Below are 25,191 nucleotides of genomic sequence, written 5' to 3' on the forward strand. Positions count from 1 at the left end.
CCACAAGGTGTGAGGCAATGCTTTAATCAAATGATGACGCTTGAAAAGTGAATATCGCTCAAAGAAATAGAGTATGAGTTTATCATTTCAAATAGCTGTGAACGGAAACATGAACAATATATATGCTATTGTCCAATGCAACAAGCAAAACACCAATCTGAATATACTAAACTGCATCAGATATATTGATAAAAACATTAAACATTCACATTAACGTCTCTTTTGCTTTAAAATAAAATTATTTAGCTTGTTTTAAGGTAAAACTCACTTAATTTTGATATAATATTTCTGAAAACAAGACACTTTTAATAACATGTCTAGAAAATACTTCTTGATTTAAGAAATTTTAGATATTTAGACTAGAAACTATACTAAAACTCTAAGCACGAAAGGCTTTTTTTGCAGTGTAGGCATTAAATGAAGAAGTCTGAAGCTCCACGAGAACATTTAGTGCTCATTGTCACATCTTTAGTTGTAGTTTTAAGTACTGTGCTCTTCTTGAGTTGTTTTAGGTAAATCTCATGCAGGTTTGATCATCATGGCCACTTTCTTTAGGGAGTATGATCCCCCGTGGAACTCTGCCCAGTAGACCCCATCTTGGTATCGACTTCTGTAATGGCCGCCTCTGTACCACACACCATTCAGGTTGGAGTGGGCACACATATGGTACCACCAACCACCCTTCTGGTAATGAGCACAGTTACCTATATGAATAGAGAACGTGGATTTTAAAACCAGAGATAGAGACAAAATTCCCATAACAAAATGTCCTTTGGTAATCTTGTGGTACTGTATAAGTATCACATGAGTTTAGCACAAAAGTGAGCCAAGCTATAAATAACAGAGTTATTACAGTACTTATTGTTGTTCTCCCTCAGTATTACCATTAGATGTATGTAGAACTTCAGTTGTTTTTATACCAAAACATTACCACAATACAGGAATTTTATATACAGTACAACTAAATCCAGTGGTAAATATTAATGAAATCTGATGGTAATAGCACATTTAGTCACAATAATATTACAGGAATATTACATACAGTACATTTAAATCCTGTGGTAAATACTTTAGAAATGTAAAGGTAATACCACATATTACCCCAATGATATTACAGAAATATTACAGTACAACTAAATCCTGTAGTAAATATTAAAAGTTCAAGACACCCTGGAGTGTTTTTATGTTTTTATTTTAACAGATTTGTGTGTGTTGAGAATTAGTTCAAACAACGTTAGCACCTGTCAGCTTTTACTGTGGGGAAAACTGGATAATTTTGTCAGCTAATTTCATCTTCTGGGTTTGAAATAATTATTATGGCAGGATCAAAATCGGTGACGTATCTCAAATCTGCTTGTTTTGGCAAGGCAAGGGTCATATCTGTTTATTTCCATGAACCATGGGGTTTGTTGCAAGTTTTTCCATGCGATTCTGTCAGGGTTGATACAGCAAAGCTGTTGGTTTGCAGCAAGCATTTTTGTCGAGAGAGCTGTATGAGAATTGGAGAATGGCGGATTTTATCTGTTGAGTTTGTTACCATTCAGACGCATTGTCTATATCCGTGCTGCTGTGTTTGTCTATGTTTAAAATCCTCCAGATTGCAAGCAGGGTTAATGGTTGCAATAGATAGGGCAATATAGAGGCCTGCTGCACTGCTATCTACTGTGTCTGCATTCAGACCTGAGGATTCAGGAGGAGAGAAGTCCTCCTCATTTATAGTATTTATATAAACATGATTATCTATAATAATGATAGAACAAATTGCGGTTATGTGTAAATGAAATTACGATTAAAATATGTAGCAGGACATTAAATTAACTTTGCATTTAACTTTGTAAACTATAAAATAATGGGTCTCCTCCCAGTTTTTGTCTCATTTTGTGAGTCAACTGACAACAGTTGTTCTCCTCTTTCTTTTTTCTCTCCTTTCTCCTCCCTCTGCCCGCAGAACTTCACGCCTATCTCTGAGCATTTTTTTTAAAGATTCTGAGATAGACTTGAACCAAAAAAGGGGGTTTCAAGACCCTTCAAAGAAATCAGAAGGTAATAGCACATTTTACCACAAAAATATTACAGGAATATTAAATGCAGTACAGCTAAATCCTGTGGTAAATACTTCAGAAATGTGAAGGTAAAAGCATATATATTGCAGGAATATTACCTACAGTACAACCACTGTAAATCCTGTGGTAAACACTACATAAATGTGAACATAATAACACACATTACTGCAAGAAAATTACTAGAATATTACATACCATAAACCTGAGGTAAAATGTCCCCCAAAAACAACCAATCCAGACTCATTCTGAAAACATACCACTATATACATTTATGGAGAGCTTCAAATACGTCCCAGGAGGTATGACTTTTTGCAGTTTTTGTTTTCACGAATCCATCAGAGGCTGCTGTGTATGATTTTTGAGATCTCAAATTCTCTCGTGAGTGCCATTTACGCCTGCTGTTCTTGCGTAAATCCACCAGAGGCCACTGTCTACTGACTGACTGACTGACAAATCGACTGACCCAACTTAACCAATACTGTTTTCAAAAGCACAGATTGACCCACCCACTTCCTTAAACCCAACCGACAGTTTTTAAAAGTAATCCAGAAAAAGAAAAGGTATCGTCGATTTTTACCACGTTTTCAGATTTTACCACATTTACTTGTTTGTTTTTATTTTTGGCTTCTGTTTTTGTCTTATCTGCTTTCTGAAACCGTTCTTCGCTGAACTCAAACCTCATCATGTTTACTCCTCTCGACGTCTCAAGTCTGCCGACTTACATGACGAGCTACTGGACAAACTAGTAACAGTGGGAAATCCATCCATATGGAGGTAAGCAGTCAGTTAGTAAGTGTAAAAAGGAATGGCGTCATACCACCCTGTATTGTTCATTTTAAAGACAAAATGAAGCCATTCGTAATTCTGGCTACATAATTCGTGAACTCCAGAAATATATACAGAGCTACGTTTTCAGAATGAACCTATGTAGCAAACAACACAGTACAATTACCACACTAGTTTTACGTGTTGCTGTTTTATGTTATATCATATGGAGAACCATATGGGACATTGGGTACAGGGTAGAGGACATAAAAAAGATCACCTGTGTAGGCATCCTTATCACGGTCCAGAGTGGTGAACGCTTTATTGTTGTGCCATGAGAGGGAGTCTCCCGCAGTACCTTGATAGCTGCCTAACCGTAGACGATACCAGTCGCTCTCTGGTTCCACCCGAAAGCTGTCATACTCTGCATAGACTTGTCGCCCTTGCCAGTCTTCCATAGCTACTCGCAGCTTGTAGGTGGCTTGAGAGGTGAGCCAGTACAAGTGCTCCAGACCCAGCCAGTATTCTCCATCCAGATTCCCAAAGCCTTGCTGTGTACAGGCAATAGTCATGTTGTTAATTTGAATAATAATTGCATTACAGCTGATGCTTTTTTACCTCAGGAGTGAACACTATTCTGCAGCTTGTGTGGCATAACGGCTTCAAAGTACGGCCTGCTAGAGCTAATCCCATCCCATGAAGGTCCATTGACTAATTACTTGCTACCAATGGGTAATAGATAGTGGCTTGTAAAATTAAAATTACAGGTGAACAGAAATAATCTAATACTTCTGGTGAGATTCTGAAATTACACATACACATTTTACTATCCTATGCTATTGGTACTGTAGGTCAGTGGTCCCCAACCTTTTTCTAACTCCGGACTGGTCAGCGCTTGACAATTTTACTGCGGACCGGTGGGTTGAAATAATAATAATAATAAACGTGAATCCACTGTGTACTCATGTGGAGCTTTATTAGCACATTGCTCCAACATTACAATGCTATTATAACATTAGGAAGTAATAACTTTATTAACAAATTGCTCCAACAATATAACATATTATAACATCAAAAACTGTCCGTAGCGCTAAATCAATGAGAGCCCTGAGCTTGTTTCTTTGCAATGAGATGGTCACATCTGGGGGTAATAGCAGAAGGATGATTGCCAGAAAGAGCGCGTGCATGTCTAGAACGTGCTGACGTGAGACGTATGCTTTAGCCAATCAGAACAGTCAGACGCATTCACGTCCGCGCGGTTTATGAGAATAAAAGCCTTTGAATATTTTTCCAGACACATTTAGCTGCTAGAAATTAGGCAGATAACGATTATATGTTCTTCTTAATGCAACTGTGTAAATAATTATCGAAAAGATGCTTATGATAAGCCGCTGTTTGGTTACCTCCAAGCTTTATGTGTGCCCCTGAAACAGCCAGTGAGCGCCAGCACACACACACATATCATGTACATCTCAACATGCGAAAGTGTTTCTGCCATGACTTTAATCCAAAACACCAGCAGAGTTGTTATCTCGAACACTGTTTTAAGGCCACCGTCATTTGTGATCTCCAGCAGTTGGTCTTCTTCTTGCACGAACATGCTGGGTTCAGCTGGTTTGTTGACAAATGGGTCACGTATCCATTCCTTGGCCGTTTGTGGGTCCTTTGAGGTTGGGAAGTAGCGCTCAAACTCCTTTAACAGCGAAGACTGGTGATCGTGCACCAGCTTGGTGAGTGAGGGCGCAGACTCAGTCTCACACAAAATCCCCGCTAATGTATGAAACATGTCCAATATGCCTCTGTTCACACGCCGTCCCCACAAATCCAGTTTGGCTTTAAATGCAGCTACTTTATCTGCCAACTTAAAGATAATTAATTCTTGTGCGGCCCGGTACTAATTGATTGGCCCGGGGGTTAGGGACCACTGCTGTAGGTAACATGGCAATAATAGCATGATAACTGAAGTACATCTAGATCAGGGGTGCTCAACCCTATTCCTGGAGATCTACTTTTCTGCATTTTCAGTTGCAAACTCATATCAAACACACCTGCCTGAAATCATCAAGTGTTCTTCAGTCCTAATCAATTGGTTCATGTGTGTTTGATCAGGGTTGAAGCTGAGCTTTGCAGGAAGGTAGATCTCCAGGAACAGAGTTGAGTACCCCTGATCTAGATCACATGTATAATATGGTGGATACATTAATGTGCTAAAACACTATGGCCACCTGGCTGATATTCCACTGAAACAGCACCAATGGGCTTTCCTTGACTCTTGAAGTCCTGTGGTATACTGACATTAGTAGTAGATCCTTTAAGTCCTGTGGGATGTGAGCTGCAACTAGACTTCTATTGGAACTTGTGTCGTTGAGGCTACCAATGGGTGCTCAATCTGTGGTCTGTGTGAGTCCCAGTACCCCAGTATTTGGATGAGAACTCTATACTGTCAGTGAGCACCGACCCTTGGATGAAATGTTAACCTGAGGTCCTGACTCTCTGTAGTACTTAAAATATTACCTTCAAAGTAAGTACCAGGCATCCTGGACTTTCTTGCTAGCCTTTGTCCATCAAGGCTTTCTAACCATCACCATGTATTCTAATTGGCTTCATCCTGGTGGACTAGGTTTGCAACAATGTTTGTATGATGGATCCCAAGCTTAATAAGCAGAACTTTGCACATAGCAATACACCCCCTCTACAGGACTCTCAGGACCAGCAGAATGTAATGCATTTGTTATGTTACATTCTATCCATAACCATCATTACAATGTCACAGTCCTTCAGCCCAGAAAAGATTGTCTTTATTGCCCTCGTGTATTGACAAGCACTGGAAACAAGTCATTCTGTTTCAGAGATATTCAGAATATGGCACCTTACCATAACAATCCATCCTTTGTCAACATCGATGAAATCTTCCCGATGTTTTGGCTCATCAGTGTGCATTCACATTACACAGAACATTTTGTAAAGGTCATAAAGTTGCACAGTGTTTCTTTTGCTGCTGAATATGTTTAAAACTAGCTTCAGAGGCTGAATTTTTTAGAGAATTTTTTTTGGAAATGATCACATATGTTATTAAAGACACACTAGATATATGCCAACAATAGCCCCACAGTGATACCACTAAATATGTGGAAACTTTACCGGTAAATTCAAAAAAGTGCTGTTCACACAGGCGAGGACGTTATGTAATTTTTCCGGAAAAGACCATTCACACATCCATTCCAAAATACCGGTAAATTCGAGAAGGGTCTGGCTGCAGACTCGGTGCAGTGCAATCTGAGCTGCATTCAATGCTTTTTAATGCGCTCACCTAACCCCACCTTTAACCCTACCCGTCACATTGATGTCACTCACTCCATTGAATGCATTGTGTCTGACATTGCATCGATGCAATCTCAGCTTGCATCATAAAGGCTGCATCCAGATGCTATTGGTAAATTCTGACATCATTAACCAGAAATGACCTCTAAATGGCTGCGCTTGTATTTGTAAACATTTGACTACATCACAAACTCTGTGGATGGATTAGTATTGTAAACAACTTCGATGAAAATATATAGAGAAACATATTCGCATGTCGAGATGTACATGATATGTGTGTGTGCTGGCACTCACGGGCTGTTTCACGGGCACGCAAAGCTTGAAGGTAAACAAACAACGGCTTATCATAAGCATCTTTTCGATAATTATTTACACAGTTGGCAATAAGATAAACATATAAACGTTATCTGACTAATTTCTAGCAGCTAAATGTGTCTGGAAAAATATTCAAAGGCTTTTATTCTCATAAACCACGGACGTGAATGCGTGTGACTGCTCTGATTGGCTAAAGCAGACGTCTCACGTCAGCACATTCTAGACGTGCACACACTCTTTCCGGCAGTCTTCCTTCTGTGTTCACACAGCGCAGCATTCCGGCAAATTACCGGTAATGTTACAACTCCTCTTTCGGGAAAATAGCCAAAACGAATTTACCGGTATTTTCAAAAAGGGCCTGTTCACACATGATCACCTGTGTGGTCTGTATGTGTGAAAGCAGGCCCGGATTGGCTAATCGGGAGGACCGGGAGAATTCCCGGTGGGCCGGTCCGTTTTTTGGCCGTGAGGGCCAGTGTCCCTAGCTCCAGAATCTGTTGCTCTCAGCAGTCACACTTTTTAAATTTATTTGTTTACTTGACCACAGCCTTTTTATTGATTATTTTACCGCAACTGTTCTCTTTTCATCTATTTTAATGATTATAAAACTCAGTTGTGTCTCCTTAATGAACCCAGCTGTTGTGGTCCAGCAGTTAGCACGTTAGGTTAAAACGCCACGGACCCGGGTTCGATCCTCGTTAGAGTAATTAATTGTTTTCATTTTTATTGGTAAGACAAATAATACTGTTAGGGTTGTTGAACATTTGAAGTTCTAAAGCAGCTGTTTTCTCAAAAAAAGACGTGATAGTGTCATTAGAAACTGATTTGGAAATGACCTTATTTTAATGTAGTCAGTCGTGAACTGAGGTGGGCCGGTCTGAGGCTTGAAACTCCAGGGCTGAAAAGGAGTCCCACTCCGGCCCTGTGTGAAAGGGGCTGATGTCAAGTTTAGTACACATAAGTAAGAAGTGTTTTGCTTCCTGCACCTTATACTGGTCCCAGGTCCTGAAGAAGTTGACGGAGCCGTCCTGTCTCCTCTGGATAACAGTCCAGCCACCCTGAGCTCTGCTTTGGTCACACCAGGCCTGCAGCAGACGGTTGGTGTTGCGTGGTCGCAGCAGGTAGATGCCACTTGTCTTCTCCCCTGACTCCAGCACATTATGACAGTCATGCCATGGCCCTTTAAAAAAAGCAAATGTACTTGTCATTCGTTATATATAGTAAATTATCCAGTTTCCACATCATGTGTGTCTTAAGACTTGTGCCCACCAGGATATATTATATACCTAATATATACCTATTTTTATACAATCTATAATTTATCCCCAATGGATTTTTAATGGCGATGAGCAGTGTGAATGTGCAAACTCACTCCCAGAAGTTAGATAGTACTTAATAAAACAGAAATACCCTGGTACACAAGGTGGCACTAGACAAACCTTTTCTCACTCGTTTGAAACAGAAGAAGTACACAGACACTCTTTGAGTTCCATTTAAATGGCTTATCTCTATGCTCTAATTCCTTCAGAGGGTTCCTTTTAAGTGTTTTGGATTGAGACTAATATGGCGGCCGGTAATTTTGTGTGTTTTTCTTGATATGTCCTGTTTGGAATATAGCGAGTGTTTAAGTGCATGGACTCTCCAAGTGCTCTGCTTTTTTTCACAATTCAATTTACCTTTTTTTGTATAGCGCTTTTACAATGTAAATTGTGTCAAAGCAGCTGGTAACACTTTACAATAAGGTTCATTAGTTAATGCATTTACTAACACGAACTAATCATGAACAACACATATACAGCATTTATTAATCATAATTGAACATTTACTAATGCATTATTAACATTCAAGTCCATGCTTGTTAACATTAGTTAATGCCCCATGAGTATTTTCATTAACTAACGTTTATTAACATGAATAAAAACTGCAGTAAATGTATTGTTTATTGTTTGTTCATGTTAGTAAATGCAATAATTAACATTAACTAATGAGCCTTATTGTAAGGTGTGACCAAGCAGCTTCACATAGAAGATCTTAATAAACTAAAACAGTGTAGTTCAGTTTTCAGTGTTTAAGTTCAGTTCAGTTTAGCTTAGTTCAGTTCAGTGTGGTTTAATAATCACTACTGAAAGTCCTAAACACCGCAGAGCAAATCCATCGATGAGCAGCTCTACAGATCCCAAATCATGCAAGCTAGTGGTGACAGCGGCGAGGAATAAAACTTCACAATGAACGATTGAATGAATAAGTAAGAAAGTAGGCAGGTAGGTAGGTAGGTTGGTCAATTAGCCATTTTGAATGAATGAGTGAGTGTGTGAATGAACATGTACCTGTTTCCCGGTACTGGGGGCTACATGAGTTAGTGCACTTTCAGGGTTGGGTTGTGGCAGAAAAGGCATCCGCATGGGCCAGAGTAATTCACGGATCATCCTATTGTGTGGACTCCAGATAAAAAAGTGAGCAAGGTGAAAAGTGAGTAAGTGAGTGAGTGAGTGAGTGAGGGAGTAAGTGAGTGAGTGAGTGAGTGAGTGAGTGAGTGAGTGAGTGAGTGAGTGAGTGAGTGAGTAAGGGCCTACTCACACTATGCCATCCGTACCGTGCCAGGGGCCCGTTTCCCGGATCGTTTGAGAAGTGTGAGTGCGCTTAATCGGGCTCAAGCACAGTTTACTTGGCCGGCCCTGGCCCGGTTGGAAAAGGTGTGCCTGAGCCCGGTTCACTTGGGCTTTGGCGCGGTACGCTTGTGTGTGAGTGCAAAACGCGACAAAGCCCGAAACTGAAAGCGAGACGTGACTTTTAAGGCACTGTTTCATATGGATTTATTAATCATTCTTACTGTTCAGTGAACGCAAACTGCCGCAGTTTATTAAAGACGCAAACCCCTCACTGCACGACAGCTGCGCGCCTTCAGCAGACCTCCTCATTCCTGCAGCACGAGGGCTTTATGATTGTTTATGAGCGCCAAAAGTGGTGGATCTGTTCAGTGAAATATCTGACTGCGTGTCTCCGCATCTCTAAGGACTGTTTGGCGAAATATTTGATGGCATATCAAACGACTGAAACGATATAACTAGAGAAATCTCCCCTGTGCTGCTGAGTGAGAGAGCGCTTCTCACAGAACAGCGCTGCAGCGATGACGTAAGCGTGCCGAAGCTCGTTTGTGGTGTAAGCGGGGGCCGTCACAGGGAGACGGGAGGGGGGACAAGCGTGCTTTGGCCCGGTTCGAGGCAACTGTACCTAGTGTGAGTATGACCTAAGAAAGTGGATATTGTAATTGTAAATAAAGTATGACACAAGATTCCTATATTAAACATTAATTTTTAAGTAAAATTCCTGGTGTTTCTTCATTGATTTCATTCTCTAATCAATGCTATATGTTGTGCTATATGTTGTGACATTATTTTGTAGTCTGTTTTGTACTTCCATTTCCTATCGTCTTAGCTTTTAGCCAGGATGTGACATAATTTGTGTTGGAAAAACACAAACATCACAATGGTTTTAATGAATTCTGTGATGTTAGCTAGGTTGTCTTGCTTTCATACATTAAATTGAACTTAACGAATGTCAAGATGATATTCAATCACAATTGATATATTTAGCTTTCCGTTTCCACCCTGCATCTGAAACTTTGAGAGAACTTAGGCAGTGGGTGGTTCTTTCAAGGCGTTTTATTTAGAATTAACATTCGTATTGAGATGTGTGGCTCTATAATGAACCAGCAGTGTGGAGGAGCTGGATGGACGGTAAGGAAAGACTGCATTTCTGTCGGTTCAGAGCAAAGCAAAGGTCACCATCTGTATATTCTCCAGTACTTTACTTATCAGAGCTCACTATGGAGGAATTCACATTCCCACATACCAGCAGAAGTATTTCACTACCTTTAATCACATTTACAACCTAATATCACACATACACCTAATACACTTCATTGATGTAGACATAGACATCACATATAACAGCATGTAAACTATGTTTAAATATAATAGCTGTTAAAAGCTAGTTAATTGGTGACAGTTATTAGTAACTACTAAAGTTATGGTAACTAATAACCTTAACTTTTCCAAATTTCGTTGTAATGCAAAAATAGCTGCTTTGGAACAATAATTATTGTATAGATGTACAAATAAACTTGAATTGAACTTATATAATATATATAAGTATATATAAATATTAATATATAATATATATAATATAATATTATATAATAACTTATAAGATATAAACTCTGAACTAAAAAAAATTATTTTTAGTTTTTTTTTTTTAACAAAAACGTAGCTTATTTTATTTAATAAAGGTCAACTACAAACACACAAAGACCTTCTTTACATAAGTACGGTGGTCATTTATAAACTAATATATAGCTCAAAATCCTCCCTCCATTGTAAATGTCAGCATGAGTCGGCTTTTAAACAGTTTAGCGGTGGCCGTAACTGGCTGTAATTGGCATCTGTTTAGCACCTGAGTCGACGTGTGTCCTGTAATCTCACACTCATGTTGGTGGAGGTAAAAGCATTGCAGTGTAATTCCAAGGTTGTGTCACTTCAGAAGCTTTTCTAAAGGTTGTGATTAGCTGGCTTTTGTTATGTGAATGTGTGTGTGTGCTGGGTAACAATACACAGCTTTTAACCTGACAGTCAGTGTGAAGACTAACGAGGGTCACAGCCCCTGATAAGGCACTGTTTGGAATTTTCCGAGATAAAGTTCACTGGTCGCTGACACCCGGGCTTCTGAACTCCTACCAGGGAAACACTGATGTGACCCATATCTGGGATTCTCACACTTTCTGCATCGCTGTTACTATTGCCGATGCTTTAGGTTAACGTTTTGGACACGAACTTTCATTTTAAACTTTTAAACCCGGCCAGCTGACATCAATAATGCTTCAATGTTGTGGCGTGTTGAGGTGAGCTGTGCTGTTACTTTACAAAGCTTGCTTTAGGATTGGTGCAAGCATAATAACATGAAGGACAAAAATGTAACTGAAGAATCCTATTCAATAAGGCTTTTTGGCTAAAGTTTACACTGAGACTTATAATGATGCTTATATTAGCATTGATGCTAACACACGATATTGTTTTGTTTATTATAAGGATGTGTTGTAGTTTTCTCATCCATAACTTTAAAGCGTCAAGATATTTAGTATCAGATGGGTTCTCATCATTCAATCATTTTCCTTCTGCTTAGTCCCTTAATTAATCAGGAGTCGCAACAGCGGAATGAACCGCCAACTTATCCAGCATATGTTTTACACAGCGGATGCCCTGCCAGCTGCAACCCAGTATTGGGAAACACTCATACACACTCATTCGCGCACACATACACTATGGCTAATTTAGTTTATTCAATTCACCTATAACACATGTCTTTGGACTGTGGGGGAAACTAGAGCACCTGGAGAAAACCCATGTGAACATGGGGAGAACCAACGCAGTCTCACGGCAATTCGTAATGTTTTGATTTAGTGGCTAATTCGTATGATCTAATTTGTACAATTTAGTACATTTTGCTCATCACCCAATGACGTCTGGGGTTAGGGGTGGGGTTGCGTGCCACGCCTCTTTTTTAAAATCGTACATTTTCATTCGACTGAACTCGTAGGAAGTCATACGAATTAGCAATTAAACTGACAAAATGTAAAATACTTACGTTTCCTCATGAGATCAGGCTGGGGAGAACATGCAAACTTTACAACTTCACACTACTGGCTCAGTTGGGATTCAAATCAGCAACTTCTTCTTGCAGTAAGGCAACAGTGCTAACCACTGAGCCACTGTGTCGCCCTCAGATGGGTTCTGATTGACTTTATTTTATTGTGCATTAGCTTGTAAAAAATCATACTGAAGGCACTTTTACATGACCATGATGTACATAATATGGAAATACGCAAGGAGATTTTCAACAGTTTGCATTGTTAGGCCTCTAAAACTTTTATTGCAAATGGCCTCCTAACATAATTTTAACAATATTAATCCTGATTCCTAATATATACATTTCCTGATTTATTTTTAAAAATAAGTTGTTATTGTTATAGTTATATGTTGTATTAAAGAGATAGTTCACCCAAAAATGAACATTTGATCACTTTTTTACTCAACCTCAGGTGGCTCTTAATCTTTATTAGTTAACTTATTTTCTGTTAAAACAAAAAAAGAAAAAAGGATTTTTTGAAGAATGTTGTAAACTGGCAACCATTGACAAGTACTGTTAGTCAACGGCATCCCGTTTTCAACATTATTATCATTTATTCATTTACTCATTTTCTTTACTGCTTAGTCCCTTTATTAATCCAGGGTCACCACAGTGGAATGAACCGCCAACTTATCTGGCATGTTTTTACACAGCGGATGCCCTTCCAGCCGTAACCCATCTCTGGGAAACATCCACACGCACTCATTCACACTCATAAATTATAGAAAATTTAGCCCACCCAATTCACCTGTACTCCATGTCTTTGGACTGTGGGGGAAAACAGAGGACCCGGAGGAAACCCACGCGAATGCAGGGAGAACATGCAAACTCCACACAGAAACGCCAACTGACACAGCCGAGGTTTAAAACCAGCTACCTTCTTACTGTGAGGCGACAACACTACCTACTGTGCCACTGCGTTGCCTTCTCAATATTATTCATCAGAAACTGAAATAGGTTTAGGACAAATTATTAGGAAGAGTCAACAATGGCAGAATTTTCATCTTTTTTACCATGCCGATCATTTGTCTTTCATATTGTGACATTTTTAGTGAAACAGGGTTATTATTTGTCAACTGGGGAATTGATTGAATGCTATTTGCTGTGATCTCATGTTGTTAATTTCTCAACCAGTCGATGGAGACTATAGCTGGTGTTTTGTGGCTGATTGAATGCATTTGACCACAGCATCTACCATTTTCAACTATACCATTACGCTTCCTGACAAAAGTCTTGTTGTCGATCACAGTTGTTGGAGCAACAAATAATAACTTGACTTCTACTTGATTATTTGTAAAAGTGGCAGAAGGTAGATTTTTCTGATGAATCATCTGTTGATCTGCATCCCAATCATCACAAATACTGCAGAAGACCAACTGGAACCCACATGGACCCAAGATCCTCACTGAAATCAGTCAAGATTGGTAAAGGAAAAATCATGGTTTGAGGTTACATTCAGTATGGGGGCATGTAAGAGATCTGCAGAGTGGATAGCAACATCAACAGCCCGAGATATCAAGACATTTGTGCTGCCCATTACATTCCAAACAAAAGTAGATGGCAAATTCTCCAGCAGGGTAGCGCTCCTTCTCAAACTTCAGCCTCCCCGTCAAAGCTCCAGAAAGCAGAGAAGGTCAAGGTACTCCAGGATTGGCCAGCCCATTCACCAGACATGAACATTATTGAGCATGTCTGAGGTAAGATGATGGAGGAGGCATTGAAGAGGATTCTAAAGAATACTGATGAACTCTGGGAGTCCTGCTAGAACGCTTTCTTTGCCATTCCAGATGACTTTATTAATAAGTTATCTGAGTCATTGCAGAGATGTATGGATGCAGTCGTCCAAGCTCATGGGAGTCAAACAAAATATTAATTCTTTTTCCACACTGAAAAAAAAATTATTCAAAGATGATTCCTTGGATTAACAATTTCTTTTTACGTTAAGAGGTTGTAAACATTTTATTTGGGCTGAATTTGAACAAACAATTTAAGTTGAACATTAGGTGCAGTAGTGCTGTCGCCTCACAGCAAGAAGGTCGCTGGGTCGCTGGTTCGAATCTCGGCTCAGTTGGTGTTTCTGTGTGGAGTTTGCATGTTCTCCCTGCCTTTGCGTGAGTTTACTTGGGGTGCTCCCGTTTCCCCCACAGTCCAAAGACATGCGGTACAGGTGAATTGGGTAGGCTAAACTGTCCATAGTGTATGAGTGTGTGTGAATGTGTGTGTGGATGTTTCCCAGAGATGGGTTGCGGCTGGAAGGGCATCCGCTGCGTAAAAAAACTTGCTGGATAAGTTGGTGGTTCATTCTGCAGTGGCAACCCCGGATTAATAAAGGAACTAAGCCGACAAGAAAATGAATGAATGAATAAATTGTTTGCAACAGTTCTGCATGCAACACTTTTTTTCAGTGCACTGCAGCATGACTTTATATTTTAAATCTTACGTTATTTCTGTTAAGTTCCAAGACTTTTGTCTAAGCAAAGTCAGACCTTACTGTACTAATTAAATAAATAAAAAACAAAGCATGATCATATTTTATCTTGGTAAAATAAGCGTAATCTAGAGGCCTTTGCCTTTTATATAAGCCACTTCTGATACCAAATAAACAACTAGAAGTCAAGGTATTATTTGTTGTTCCTAAAGCTTGTATAGGTGACAAGACTTGTGTTAGGTAGTGTGGACGTTAAAACATTTTAGACCCCATTTACAGCCTGCAAAAGCTATATTTAGAAATAAGATTAACAAAACTGCCTACACCACCCATTTTGTAGTATGCTTAATAAGATAAATCACGTAAACACTTTAGCAGCTACGTATACACCCTGCCTTCAGGGATGTTTTGCTACCTGGAGATTTAGTGCTGGGGAAACTGATGAAGGGTGTCTCTGTTGGTGGACCAGGAGAATCATCAAAGCTCTCCAGCGGTTCTTGGCGAGCTTGTGCCTGATGAAAAGGGGCACTTTGGTCTCTTTGGACATCTTTAGGCTCTGTGTTTATATTCACCAACACGCTCGACTGTTGAGCCGGAAGTGATGTCGCTTCCTGTTAAGAAATTTATAAGAAATCTCACTTGGTTTTTGGGGGATGCACCTGCATGTCTGAGTGAAACTGAAAGCTCAGATGGATCTTACCTGCAGCTCTTTAGTAGGGGTCTTGAGCTGGCACTGTTTCTCCAGAAGGGTGATTATCTGGCTCTGGTTGTTCACTAGAGAAGCGAGTGTGTCGTACTTTTTCTCCAGGTCTCTGTAATTGCTAGACACCTGATGCAGCTGAAATTCATCACACAACAGCAACAAGAGATCAAAAGTTTTTAAAAAGCGCAAATAAATTCATTTAAGTGGTCCAAATATAAAGTGGCTTTCCATAAAATAAATGTGGTTAGTGCTTACCTTATGAAAAAAAGTGCATGTGTTTGTACTGAGTATGCAATTTTAGTCTATTCAAATATTGCTTTTTGAGTAGAATATCTTTTATAAAACGCTTAAAAATAAAATTATATTATTTACACTTTTTAAGTTTTTAAAAACTTTTTGGTGTCAAAATTACACACTTTACTTTAAAGTACTTTACTTCATGCTACCAAAAATACCCTTTTATTTAAAGGTTCCTGTGTATTACTATAATAACTTTAAGTGCTGTTTGATATGCAGTTTTGTATTTAAAGTCATTTTAAATATACTAAATAACTTTACTGCACTTGGGTACTTACAAATATATTCAATAAACAACATTCAAGTTTCAACAGAATTAGAAGATACATTAAAACATCTCAGTTTGCTGTATATGCCTGTCAGTGGATTTTAATGTGAATTTAAACAATACTGTATTTTAATTTTAATTATTAATGGTAAAAATAATGTTTCTTAAGGAGCAGTTGTGTACCTTTGTAAAAGTTGTACTTAAGGTACAGAAAAGACTTTTTATGATACTGTTCCTTTAATGGCACAACTGAAATACAGGTACACAATTGTTGTTATAAAAAAGGTACATAAGTGTTGGACAACTCCTTTATTATTACAATATCTATGAAAAGAAATATTACAGGATAGGCAAAGTGAGTTTATGAATAATTTCCATATCAAAACAAAAATCATCATTTAAAAATATATGTTTAAAGAAACTCATAAATATTATTAAGTTCTATAATACAAAACAACTGGTAAAACAATACTATAGTTCAGGGGTATATAGTTCAACCCTGGAGAGCCCCCTTCCTGCACATTTCAGTTGCTACCCATATCCAACACACCTGAACCAATAATTAGGACCTGAACACCATGTGATATATACAGGCAGGTGTGTTTGATATGGGTTGAAACTGAAAGGTGGCTCTCCAGGAACAGGGTTGGCCACCCCTGCTATAGGTATTGTAAACTAAACTTTCAGGCATTTTTAATAAACATTTGGTTATCGTTTTCTGAAAAATGCATTTCATTATTGATATCTGCACCTTTTGGCGTTAGCTTTCCAATACACTTGAGCTGGCAAAAGTCCTGCATATGCAGTGTTCATGCAGACATTTTAGTATTGTAAAACTGATCAAACATTGTGCATATCTCGTTACAACACTTTTGAATAATTATATTTCTATTTTAACATTAAGGAAATTAAATTAACTTTTAAGTGATTACAAAGGTATTGTGTGAAAATTGGGGGGAAAAAAGTGTTACATTGTACATGGGATAATGTGATTCTGTATAATTTTTGTGAAAAGTGATGTGAAATGATAAGCAAAAATAGATATTTTGCTTAATGAGAAAGTATTTTTTTATTCCTTATTGTAAATGGAGACGATACATTTACACACAAAGAAATGTAAAAAAAAAAACTTGTTTAAAAATGTATTTGATATTTTATATTTACTGAAAACAAATTGACACATTGACACATCACAAGTTTAAAGCTTAAACACAAAAAATATATATAAAAATAAAGCTAAAACTTGACTTTTACTTTAGGAAAAAAAATACTATGGAAGTCAGTGGTTACAGGTTTTAGCTTCATCTTTAAAATATCATCCTTTCTGATCTGTTACTCAATTTAGAAACTTAAAGAAAATCCCAGAAAAGAGAAGATTCAGCCTGTTCGAATGTTATCACCCGATTGATTGGGTGTTATCAGTGGTTGTCAGCTGATAGATATGGGCCAATAGGGGCCTTCTGCACCAACTGGTAGGCTCAGAAGGCTGTTATCATCCATCCACATGGTTAAACAGCTATAGATCACATACGGCTGCGGCCGGAAGTTATCGAGAATTATTTATATTATTTATTAATTTACCATTATTGTATATTTTTAACACAACCCTAACCCTAAACCCAACCGTCACATTAATGTAAAAACAGATCTGGAGTATTCTCTATTAATATAGCTGATTAACCATATCAATGATAACAGCCTTCTGAGCCTACCAGTAGGTGCAAAAGGCCCCTACTGGCCCATATCTATCACTGATAACACCCATTCAATTGAGTGATAACATTCAAAGTGCGTGGAAGATTTAAGCTAAAGACTCCATTTCCTTTCTATAATCTCACTGCAGTCCTTAAAAGACAACCGAGATCTGAATCATGTGTCTTCCCAGCTAGAAACCCTATGCTCTTTAACTCTACCTGTGATGTAGCATTAAGCAGGAGTCCCTCGAGCCGCCGTTGCTCCTCCACCTGTTCCTTCTTCTGGATGATCTCGCTGAGCAGCTGGGCGTAGAGCTGGGCGATGCGAGCGTTCATGTTGACGCTCTCCCTCCGCAGAATCCTCATCTCACTGGCCAGAGTACCTTCCTCCTCCAGCCGCCCGCGCATCTGATCCAACTGATCCTGCTGCCGCTCCAGCAGCGCCCGCAGAGACGCCACCTCAGAGCGGTTCACCCGCGCCGACTCAGTGCTCAAGCAAAGAGCCCCTGTTAGCTTCTGCTGAGGCACGATGAAGGTGTAGGAGCAGCGGCTTTGTTTAGTCTCTGAAGCTCGAGATGGCCTTTTCTGGTTGGCATCATCACCCTTCGAGGAGCCTGAACCAACAGATTCCTTGCGTCCGTCTACACAGCACAATCCAGCACAAAACAGCAGGAAAAGCAAGGCACGAGATGCTGGAATCTCCATAGATCCAATTAACTGTCTGATAGAAGTCTGAAAAACCAATAACAATAATTAATAGCTATTTATACCCCAGCATGCATGCTTTTGCAGGGCCCATGCTGGATTTTTGTGGGCACTGCGGACTACGATCAGCTCACACCAAACCTAAACATGCCGTGTCGGCTAGCCCAGGTATGGCCCACAGTTGTGGGCTTTGTGTGAGTAGCCCACACTTTCAGCCCACTTTAATCCTATAAAGGCCTGGTGTGGGTTAGCCTATTAACCCCTTAAGGTGCACTCCTTGAAAACATTTTTTGGCCCACATCTTGTACTGAATAATATGCTGGCACAACTCTGATAAATAGTAATAAGCAATTAATATACTAATGATAACCTATTGATATAAGGTCAACCATGGTTATGATGCCTGTTAAAGAGTTAACTACAGCCTTATAGCTAACTGTTATTTAAAAACTATTTCCTGCATCACCTTCAGGCCCGTGGCCAGCCTGGTGAAAGGGGTGGGGGGGGGTTTTCCTCAAAAAGTGGACCTTTTTGCAGTTATACGCCTCAGTTTCTATTTAACTATGAGATTTAAATACTGCATTTTAGTGACTTTTTGCTGGATTAGCTATTCAGATTTGATCATAACCACACTTTTTGATGTCCTAAAAATTGCAATTTAAAAAATTAAAACAAGATTAATTTTTAAAATACAAATTTATTACATCATATAACATTAGCAAAAAATAGCAAGTCTTAAAGTAAAAAAAAACTGTAGTCTACTATCATTTATTAGACAAAAAACAAACCGGCCAGCACATTCAACTGTACACGGTCACAATTTGGCCATTTTAATAAAAAATAATAATTAAAACATAATAATAATCATAATAATAATACAACATTTGTTAATTCTTCAGATTTTTTCTAGCCTCCTTGGTTGGACTATTTTCATTATTTATGATGGCATAGCAGTCAAAATAGGACGAAAATAAGACAAATGAGCTCATATTTGGGACAAATTCTGGACCTTTATCAGTTTATCAGTTTATCACTTCATCACCTTTATCACTTTATCACTTTATCAGGGTCTTTCGAACCACCCGAAACCCCCCTGGCTACAGGCCTGTGAAGTTAGAACACGTTTTATGCTTATAGTAAACATGTTTTAATAGAATTTTGGCTGTAAAAGCGCACCTACAGGTGTTTCAGGCACAGGGCAGATTTTCTCCCGGTCATAATTTATTGTGTTTATATTAATTTTATCCAAAACATGAAAAAAAAAGCTGCCTGCCTTTTCTGCCTTTTTGCTCTTTCCGACCAACAGCGTTACTCAGTATACATGCATGTCATGTCGCATCAAAGATTTAAATGTTACCAGTGGGTTATGTCACGTGACTCGCGTCACATTATTGTGACTTTGAGGTTCTATGGGATTCGAATTACTGGTCATAGTTATTTAAAATTACACTTTATTACAATATATATTGAATATAAATATATTATATTAATTATATAATAAATACATTATATAATATTAAATTACATCAAATAATTAAAAGGACAAATTTTGGACCTTTTGGCCGTGGGGGGTGGTTCGTTCGAACCACCGAACTCCCCCTGACTACGGGCATGACCTTTAGTACTTCTGTTGATGATCTAAAGGTGGCATAAATGCAGCAATTCCAATTATGTTCATTAAAATCACCATGAAACGTTAAAATTGACAAATTCAGATGTGAAGAAGTGAAGAAAGGTCGTTTCAAGGTGGAGGGAAGGTTATGATATTTGATTATGTGGATTACGTTCAATTTATTTTGATTAAATAATGATGTGCACAGATGCATCGTTTATAACAAGAACTACCATATGCATATTAAAAATTACAAGAGTAAATACAGATTTCATGACAGTTGATGTCTGCATGAAATGGAAGTTGCTGTAAACCAGGGATGTCCAAACTCGGTCCTGGAGAGCCGGTGTCGCTTAGTTTGAACCCTCTCAGGCTCAAATTAAGTTTTAGAAACAGGAAAAATCTGATATTTGGGGAAAATTATCATATGGGGTATAGAATCCTGACTTTTTTTTAGAGAGACCTTCACATGCAAGGCGTTCTGGGATGTTGCAGATTTGCAACATTGGCCCAGTGTGGTAATTAGACACGGACGACTGAATATGATATGAACAAAATACAACAATACAACTTTTCAAACAATGTAACAAATTCCTTTTCTGTGGCAGAACAACAACAAAAACAACATGGGATCCAAATCCAATATCTCAAATCCTCATTGAGTAGGTCATGTTTCCAAGTCACTTTGTCATGTGGTACTCCAAGTCTTTTGTGTGGACAACCAAGTCCTGCAATGGTACTTTTGAGTAAAAAACTCATAAACTGTGTATCTGGAGTAATACGATAGTTAATTTTTAACTGTTGCAAATCTGCAACGCCTGCCTTGAGAGGGTAACTTCCTTCAACATAAGCTGCCTGGAAGTTTCTGCACTCTCAGAAATAAAGGTACACGAGCTGTCACTGGGGTGGTACCTTTTCAAAAGGTACAAACTTGTACCTAAAAGGTCCATATTAAATAAATAAACCACAAGGGTACGTATTAGTAGCTGAAAATAACAAAAGTGTTCCTCTTAAACTTTTTAGGTACTAATATATACTTTTGAGGTACCAATATGTACCCTTGAAGTACAAACATGTATGTGGCGAGGGGGCGTGGCCGAGAGTCGTGGGAACGGAGTGAGGCCACCGCGTAAGTGGATACACCTGCGGTGCGCACCTGCCTCGGATCCCACGGTAGGAGCTCTGGACGATAAAAGGAGGAACGATGGCAGAGGAAGCCGAGAGAGGACCGGGCCCGGACATATTTTACTTTTGCTTTCAGTTTGACGGCAGTCTCCATGAGGAGCTGCCGTCCGTTTGTTTTGGTTTAGACGGTAGTCTCCGTGAGGAGCTGCCGTCACTGTTATTAATAAATAATTTAAACCTGCGTCGGTTCTCCGCCTCCTTCTTCCCGGCGAGGAAGCCAAAGGGCCGTGAACTTCATTACAATGAACTTTTTGAAAAGGTACCACCACAGTGACAACTCCCGTACCTTTATTTCTGAGAGTGTAGTATACATAGAAAGAGCTTGATTAGCTGATTCAGTGTCTGATTAGTGTTGCAACTAAACTTTGCAAGTCACCGGCCCTCCAGAACCGGGTTTGGACACCCCTGCTGTAGACTTTTATTTCAGTTTGATGGTGTATTTCTTACTGAAACGCAATAGAGAGTAGGGGGTGGGGTTTCATTTTGTGATCTTGCTTTCATCTTTCACTCACACCAAGCTATTGGGTAGGGATTTGTCTAAGCATGTTTACCCACCCTGTCAAACTCTACCTGGAGGAAACCCATTCAAACGCAGGAAAAACATGCACAGAGAAAACTCCACACGGAAATGCCAACGGACCCAGCCGAGGCTCGACCCGGCAACCTTCTTGCTGTGAGGCGACAGCACTACTGCGCCACTGCGTCACCAGTCCATTTAAGTTATCTGTGTAAAACTGTCTTATAGTTGTATAGTGTCATGTGGAAATGTTATATTATATGAATATCCTCGCTGATCTGAAACTTCAGTGTAACTGTTTTAACATCGCAACCACACACTCAGTCAGTCATGAGCGGAACTGAAGAGGCCTGCACTTTTTGATGTATGCCAGATGTTCCTGACGATGGGGGGTAAAAACAGTTTTGCCTTTTTTGGGGTAATTAGCAAGTCAACAGAAGCAGAGCCTGAGTCAACCACAACGTTTCATCTGATCGTCAAAATCAATTGCTAAAGTCAATACTGGATGAAAATGACAGCTTTGGCACACATCATAAATGTTGTAAGCAATTAACAGTCTAAACAAGGACAACTCCTAAAAACTGTTTAACAAAGCTTGGAAAAGACCTGGATGTCTTTGGAAACGGAGCACAAGAAGCATCAGAATCTAGAATTTAGAGTCTCGTAAAAACACTTGAAAATTCTCAGCTAGATTTATGATTTATTTATGCATTTGAGTAAAATGTAATTTTGGGTCACACTTTATTTTGATGGTCTGTTTGTTGAATTTAAGTTACATTGCATCTACCTGCCAACTATCATTGGAAGTAGACTATTAGGTTGGGGTTAGGGTTCGTGTTAAAATGTACTTGCGAAGTTTCTTATAGTCAGTTAAATGTCTGTTAAAGGATCAACAGATATTAAGCAGACATTCTACTAATACTCAAATGAACCATCAAACTAAAGTGTTACATTTTTTGTTTTATTACGGTAAACTACTGATGACATTTCTAAGATATTGAACATTTCTTTACATAAAATAACAAAAAAGAGGACATTTTTATTTTTAGACAACACAAAACCAAAATACACTGTAAAAAGTGATTAGCTACTTAAAGCGAGTAAACCAACTGCCTTAAAAGCAACAAGTTAACCTTACAAAAATAATGTAAGTAAATCCATTGTTAATTGGAACTGTTAAGCTGACTTTTTTTTTTAATAAAGTTTAAAGTCAACTAATCCATTTTTAAGTGTCAAACTATTTTAGCATGTTTTCAAATAATTACTGCAATTATTAAGACATATTTTGACATATTTACATATTTAGTGCTCTATTAAGTCTATAAAATCTACAATGTATTGAATTTAGAAGACACAGTAGAGTCTCAGATCTATTTTACTGGATGCCATTTTGCTATAGATACAGAAAAGCTGAAGAAAAAAAAAAACAAATACAATGAATGTGTATTGGAAAAAGTGATTAGTTTACTTTTATTTAAAAAATAAAGTGAGTACAATTTGCATAATACTAAAAATTAAGTTAACTTAACAGTTAGTTACAATGGGTTTACTTACATTACTTTTGTAAAGTCAATTTGTTTCTTTTAAGGCAATTGGTTTACTCGCTTTAAGTAACTAATCACTTTTTTACAGTGTATACTGTAAAAATGCTGGGTTCCACAATTTATTTGAGTTGGGACAACATGAAAGAATTAATTTAACTTATTAGTTTTTACAAACATACATGGATTAAACATAAAACGATTAAGTTGTCCCCCGAACCCCCCCCAACCCCCCCCCCCCCCCCCCAAATAAAATTGTGTTGTTTCAGCTCAAATTAAATAAGGACTTTGAACAAACTACAAACATAATTTCTGAGTTAAGAAACCAAAATAACCCATATTTTCAATCACAACAAATGAAAACATCTGTTATTCTGACCAGTTGTCATTTTCTGAAAATAAAGGCTCTAAATACTAATATTTTAATTGGAAATTTGGAATACATATATTTATACCTTTAAATAATAAAACATTATTGTATTTTCTCAAACCCATAACTGATAATTTCTAGTAAATCCAGAGAAACTAATAAATTCATTGTGTGGTGCATGTCTATATATACTAGAAGTTTCACTCTTATAATATACAATCTGTAAATATATATATATATATATATATATATATATATATATATATATATGTGTGTGTGTGTGTGTGTGTGTGTGTGTGTGTGTGTGTGTGATCAATTATTCATGACAACATAACATTTTAGCTAATTGTAACTCATTTAAATAGGTTAATTATGTTCCAACTTAATTTTATAAGTCACACAAGCTGATTTAAGTCAGTTTAATATACAATATAAGTTCAAATGACTCATAAGGTTAATTTGATTCAGCTTAAAAAAAAATAATGCAGCCAGGATTTTTTTTACACTGAGGGCTATTAAGAGAATATTTTAAGAATGTATTTAATTCCCAATTAATGGATGAGATTCTTTCCTGTAAGGAGACACAACATTATATATGCCAATTTTAAGCATTTATGAAAAAAAACACTCAATAAAAAATAACTATTCTGATCAAAACAAATCAAATTATGAACAAATGTTCTTACCTCCTCAGTTATATCCTCAGTTATGTTATATAGTCAGATCAGCTCTGAATGATGCGGATTTTAGAGCCAGTGGTCTAAACTGTGGTCTTTATATGTAAAACACCACAATATCCATAAAAAGTATCAAAATAAGTTGGCTTTAATAATTGAGCATGACTTCAACGGTGCACGCTTGGTTGGAGCTCCAGCTGCTTTTCAGTAGAGATGTTCAAAGCCAGACTCCCAGACTGACAGTAAACTTTTAAAGCAGGAAGATCAGCTCCTGTCAGAGGATCTGTAAACAAAGAAGTGTGTCATTACAAACCATCCTAATGAGTGCAGCCCCTTCTATCTGCTGGCCTGTTTCACCCACCACCTTCTCCTTCACTCCTTGCCAAAACACCAATATACAGGGTATACTGAAAATGTAACGCAACATAACATGTCTTTAGGTTTTACAAGGTTTTACAATAAATCAAACCCCCATTACCCAAAACTTACACTAGACAGTTTTAGGAAGGAAAGCAATAATCACAATCATTTTTAAAAATCAAACACCAATTTACATATTCAATAACTTCAGACTTATAAAGCTTCTTTGAAGTTCAAAAACACCTCCCAGATATCACAAAATTCATTCTTATTACACAGGTGAGCTTTTCAAGAGCCAAACATGGTATTACATTTAAGTAAAAATAGTGGAGCGACTGACCTTTTTCCAACACAAAGCAATTGGACTTCTTGCTTTAGTAGACAAAGCACAACCATCTCCATATACTGTGCATCCGGAAAGTATATATAGTGCTTCACTTTTCTTCATTTATTTATGTTACAGCCTTAGCACAAACCAAGCATGAAGACAAAGGAATTGTCTTTTTTCTTTGTATCAGAAGATTATACAGCCTAAAACATTTTAAAATAAGTAAAGTAAATTGCAAACAGTTTGTTACAATTTCTTTAAGTTCAAAACACTTGTAATGTTCATTTTGTAATGATTTAAACTTTCTTTAGGTTTTAATATGAATTTACTAACATTTTGTATGCACATGTTTATAAGGGA

At 38.0% G+C, this 25,191-nt stretch overlaps 1 protein-coding gene across 2 annotated transcripts; it reads right to left on the reverse strand.

Annotated features, from left to right (window-relative positions):
- Positions 1-8: 8 nt before the first annotated feature.
- angptl6 (angiopoietin like 6) lies at positions 9-24,387 on the reverse strand. Of its 2 annotated transcripts, XM_087242948.1 has the most exons (7): positions 24,153-24,387; positions 17,756-18,268; positions 15,275-15,412; positions 14,990-15,185; positions 7,451-7,644; positions 3,109-3,379; positions 9-704 (listed from the first exon to the last, which is right to left on the reverse strand). In XM_087242948.1, exons 2-7 carry the CDS (start codon positions 18,239-18,241, stop codon positions 520-522), a joined length of 1,470 nt encoding a protein of 489 aa, XP_087099074.1. In that variant the 5' UTR covers positions 18,242-18,268; positions 24,153-24,387; the 3' UTR covers positions 9-519.
- Positions 24,388-25,191: the final 804 nt, after the last annotated feature.

Source organism: Danio rerio, chromosome 3 (genome assembly GCF_052040795.2).
Source record: "Danio rerio strain M-AB ecotype USA chromosome 3, GRCz13ab, whole genome shotgun sequence".
Classification (NCBI taxonomy): Eukaryota; Metazoa; Chordata; class Actinopteri; order Cypriniformes; family Danionidae; genus Danio; species Danio rerio.

Bases quoted from the DNA above. Each gene is read 5' to 3' on its own strand.
- angptl6 (XM_087242948.1), bottom strand. From the start codon at position 18,241: ATGGAGATTCCAGCATCTCGTGCCTTGCTTTTCCTGCTGTTTTGTGCT. The intron at 15,186-15,274 runs GTAAGATCCATC...ATTTCTTAACAG, and splicing joins CCCCTACTAAAGAGCTGCAG to GAAGCGACATCACTTCCGGC. The intron at 3,380-7,450 runs GTGCAGGAAGCA...GCCTGTACACAG, and splicing joins GGACCTGGGACCAGTATAAG to CAAGGCTTTGGGAATCTGGA.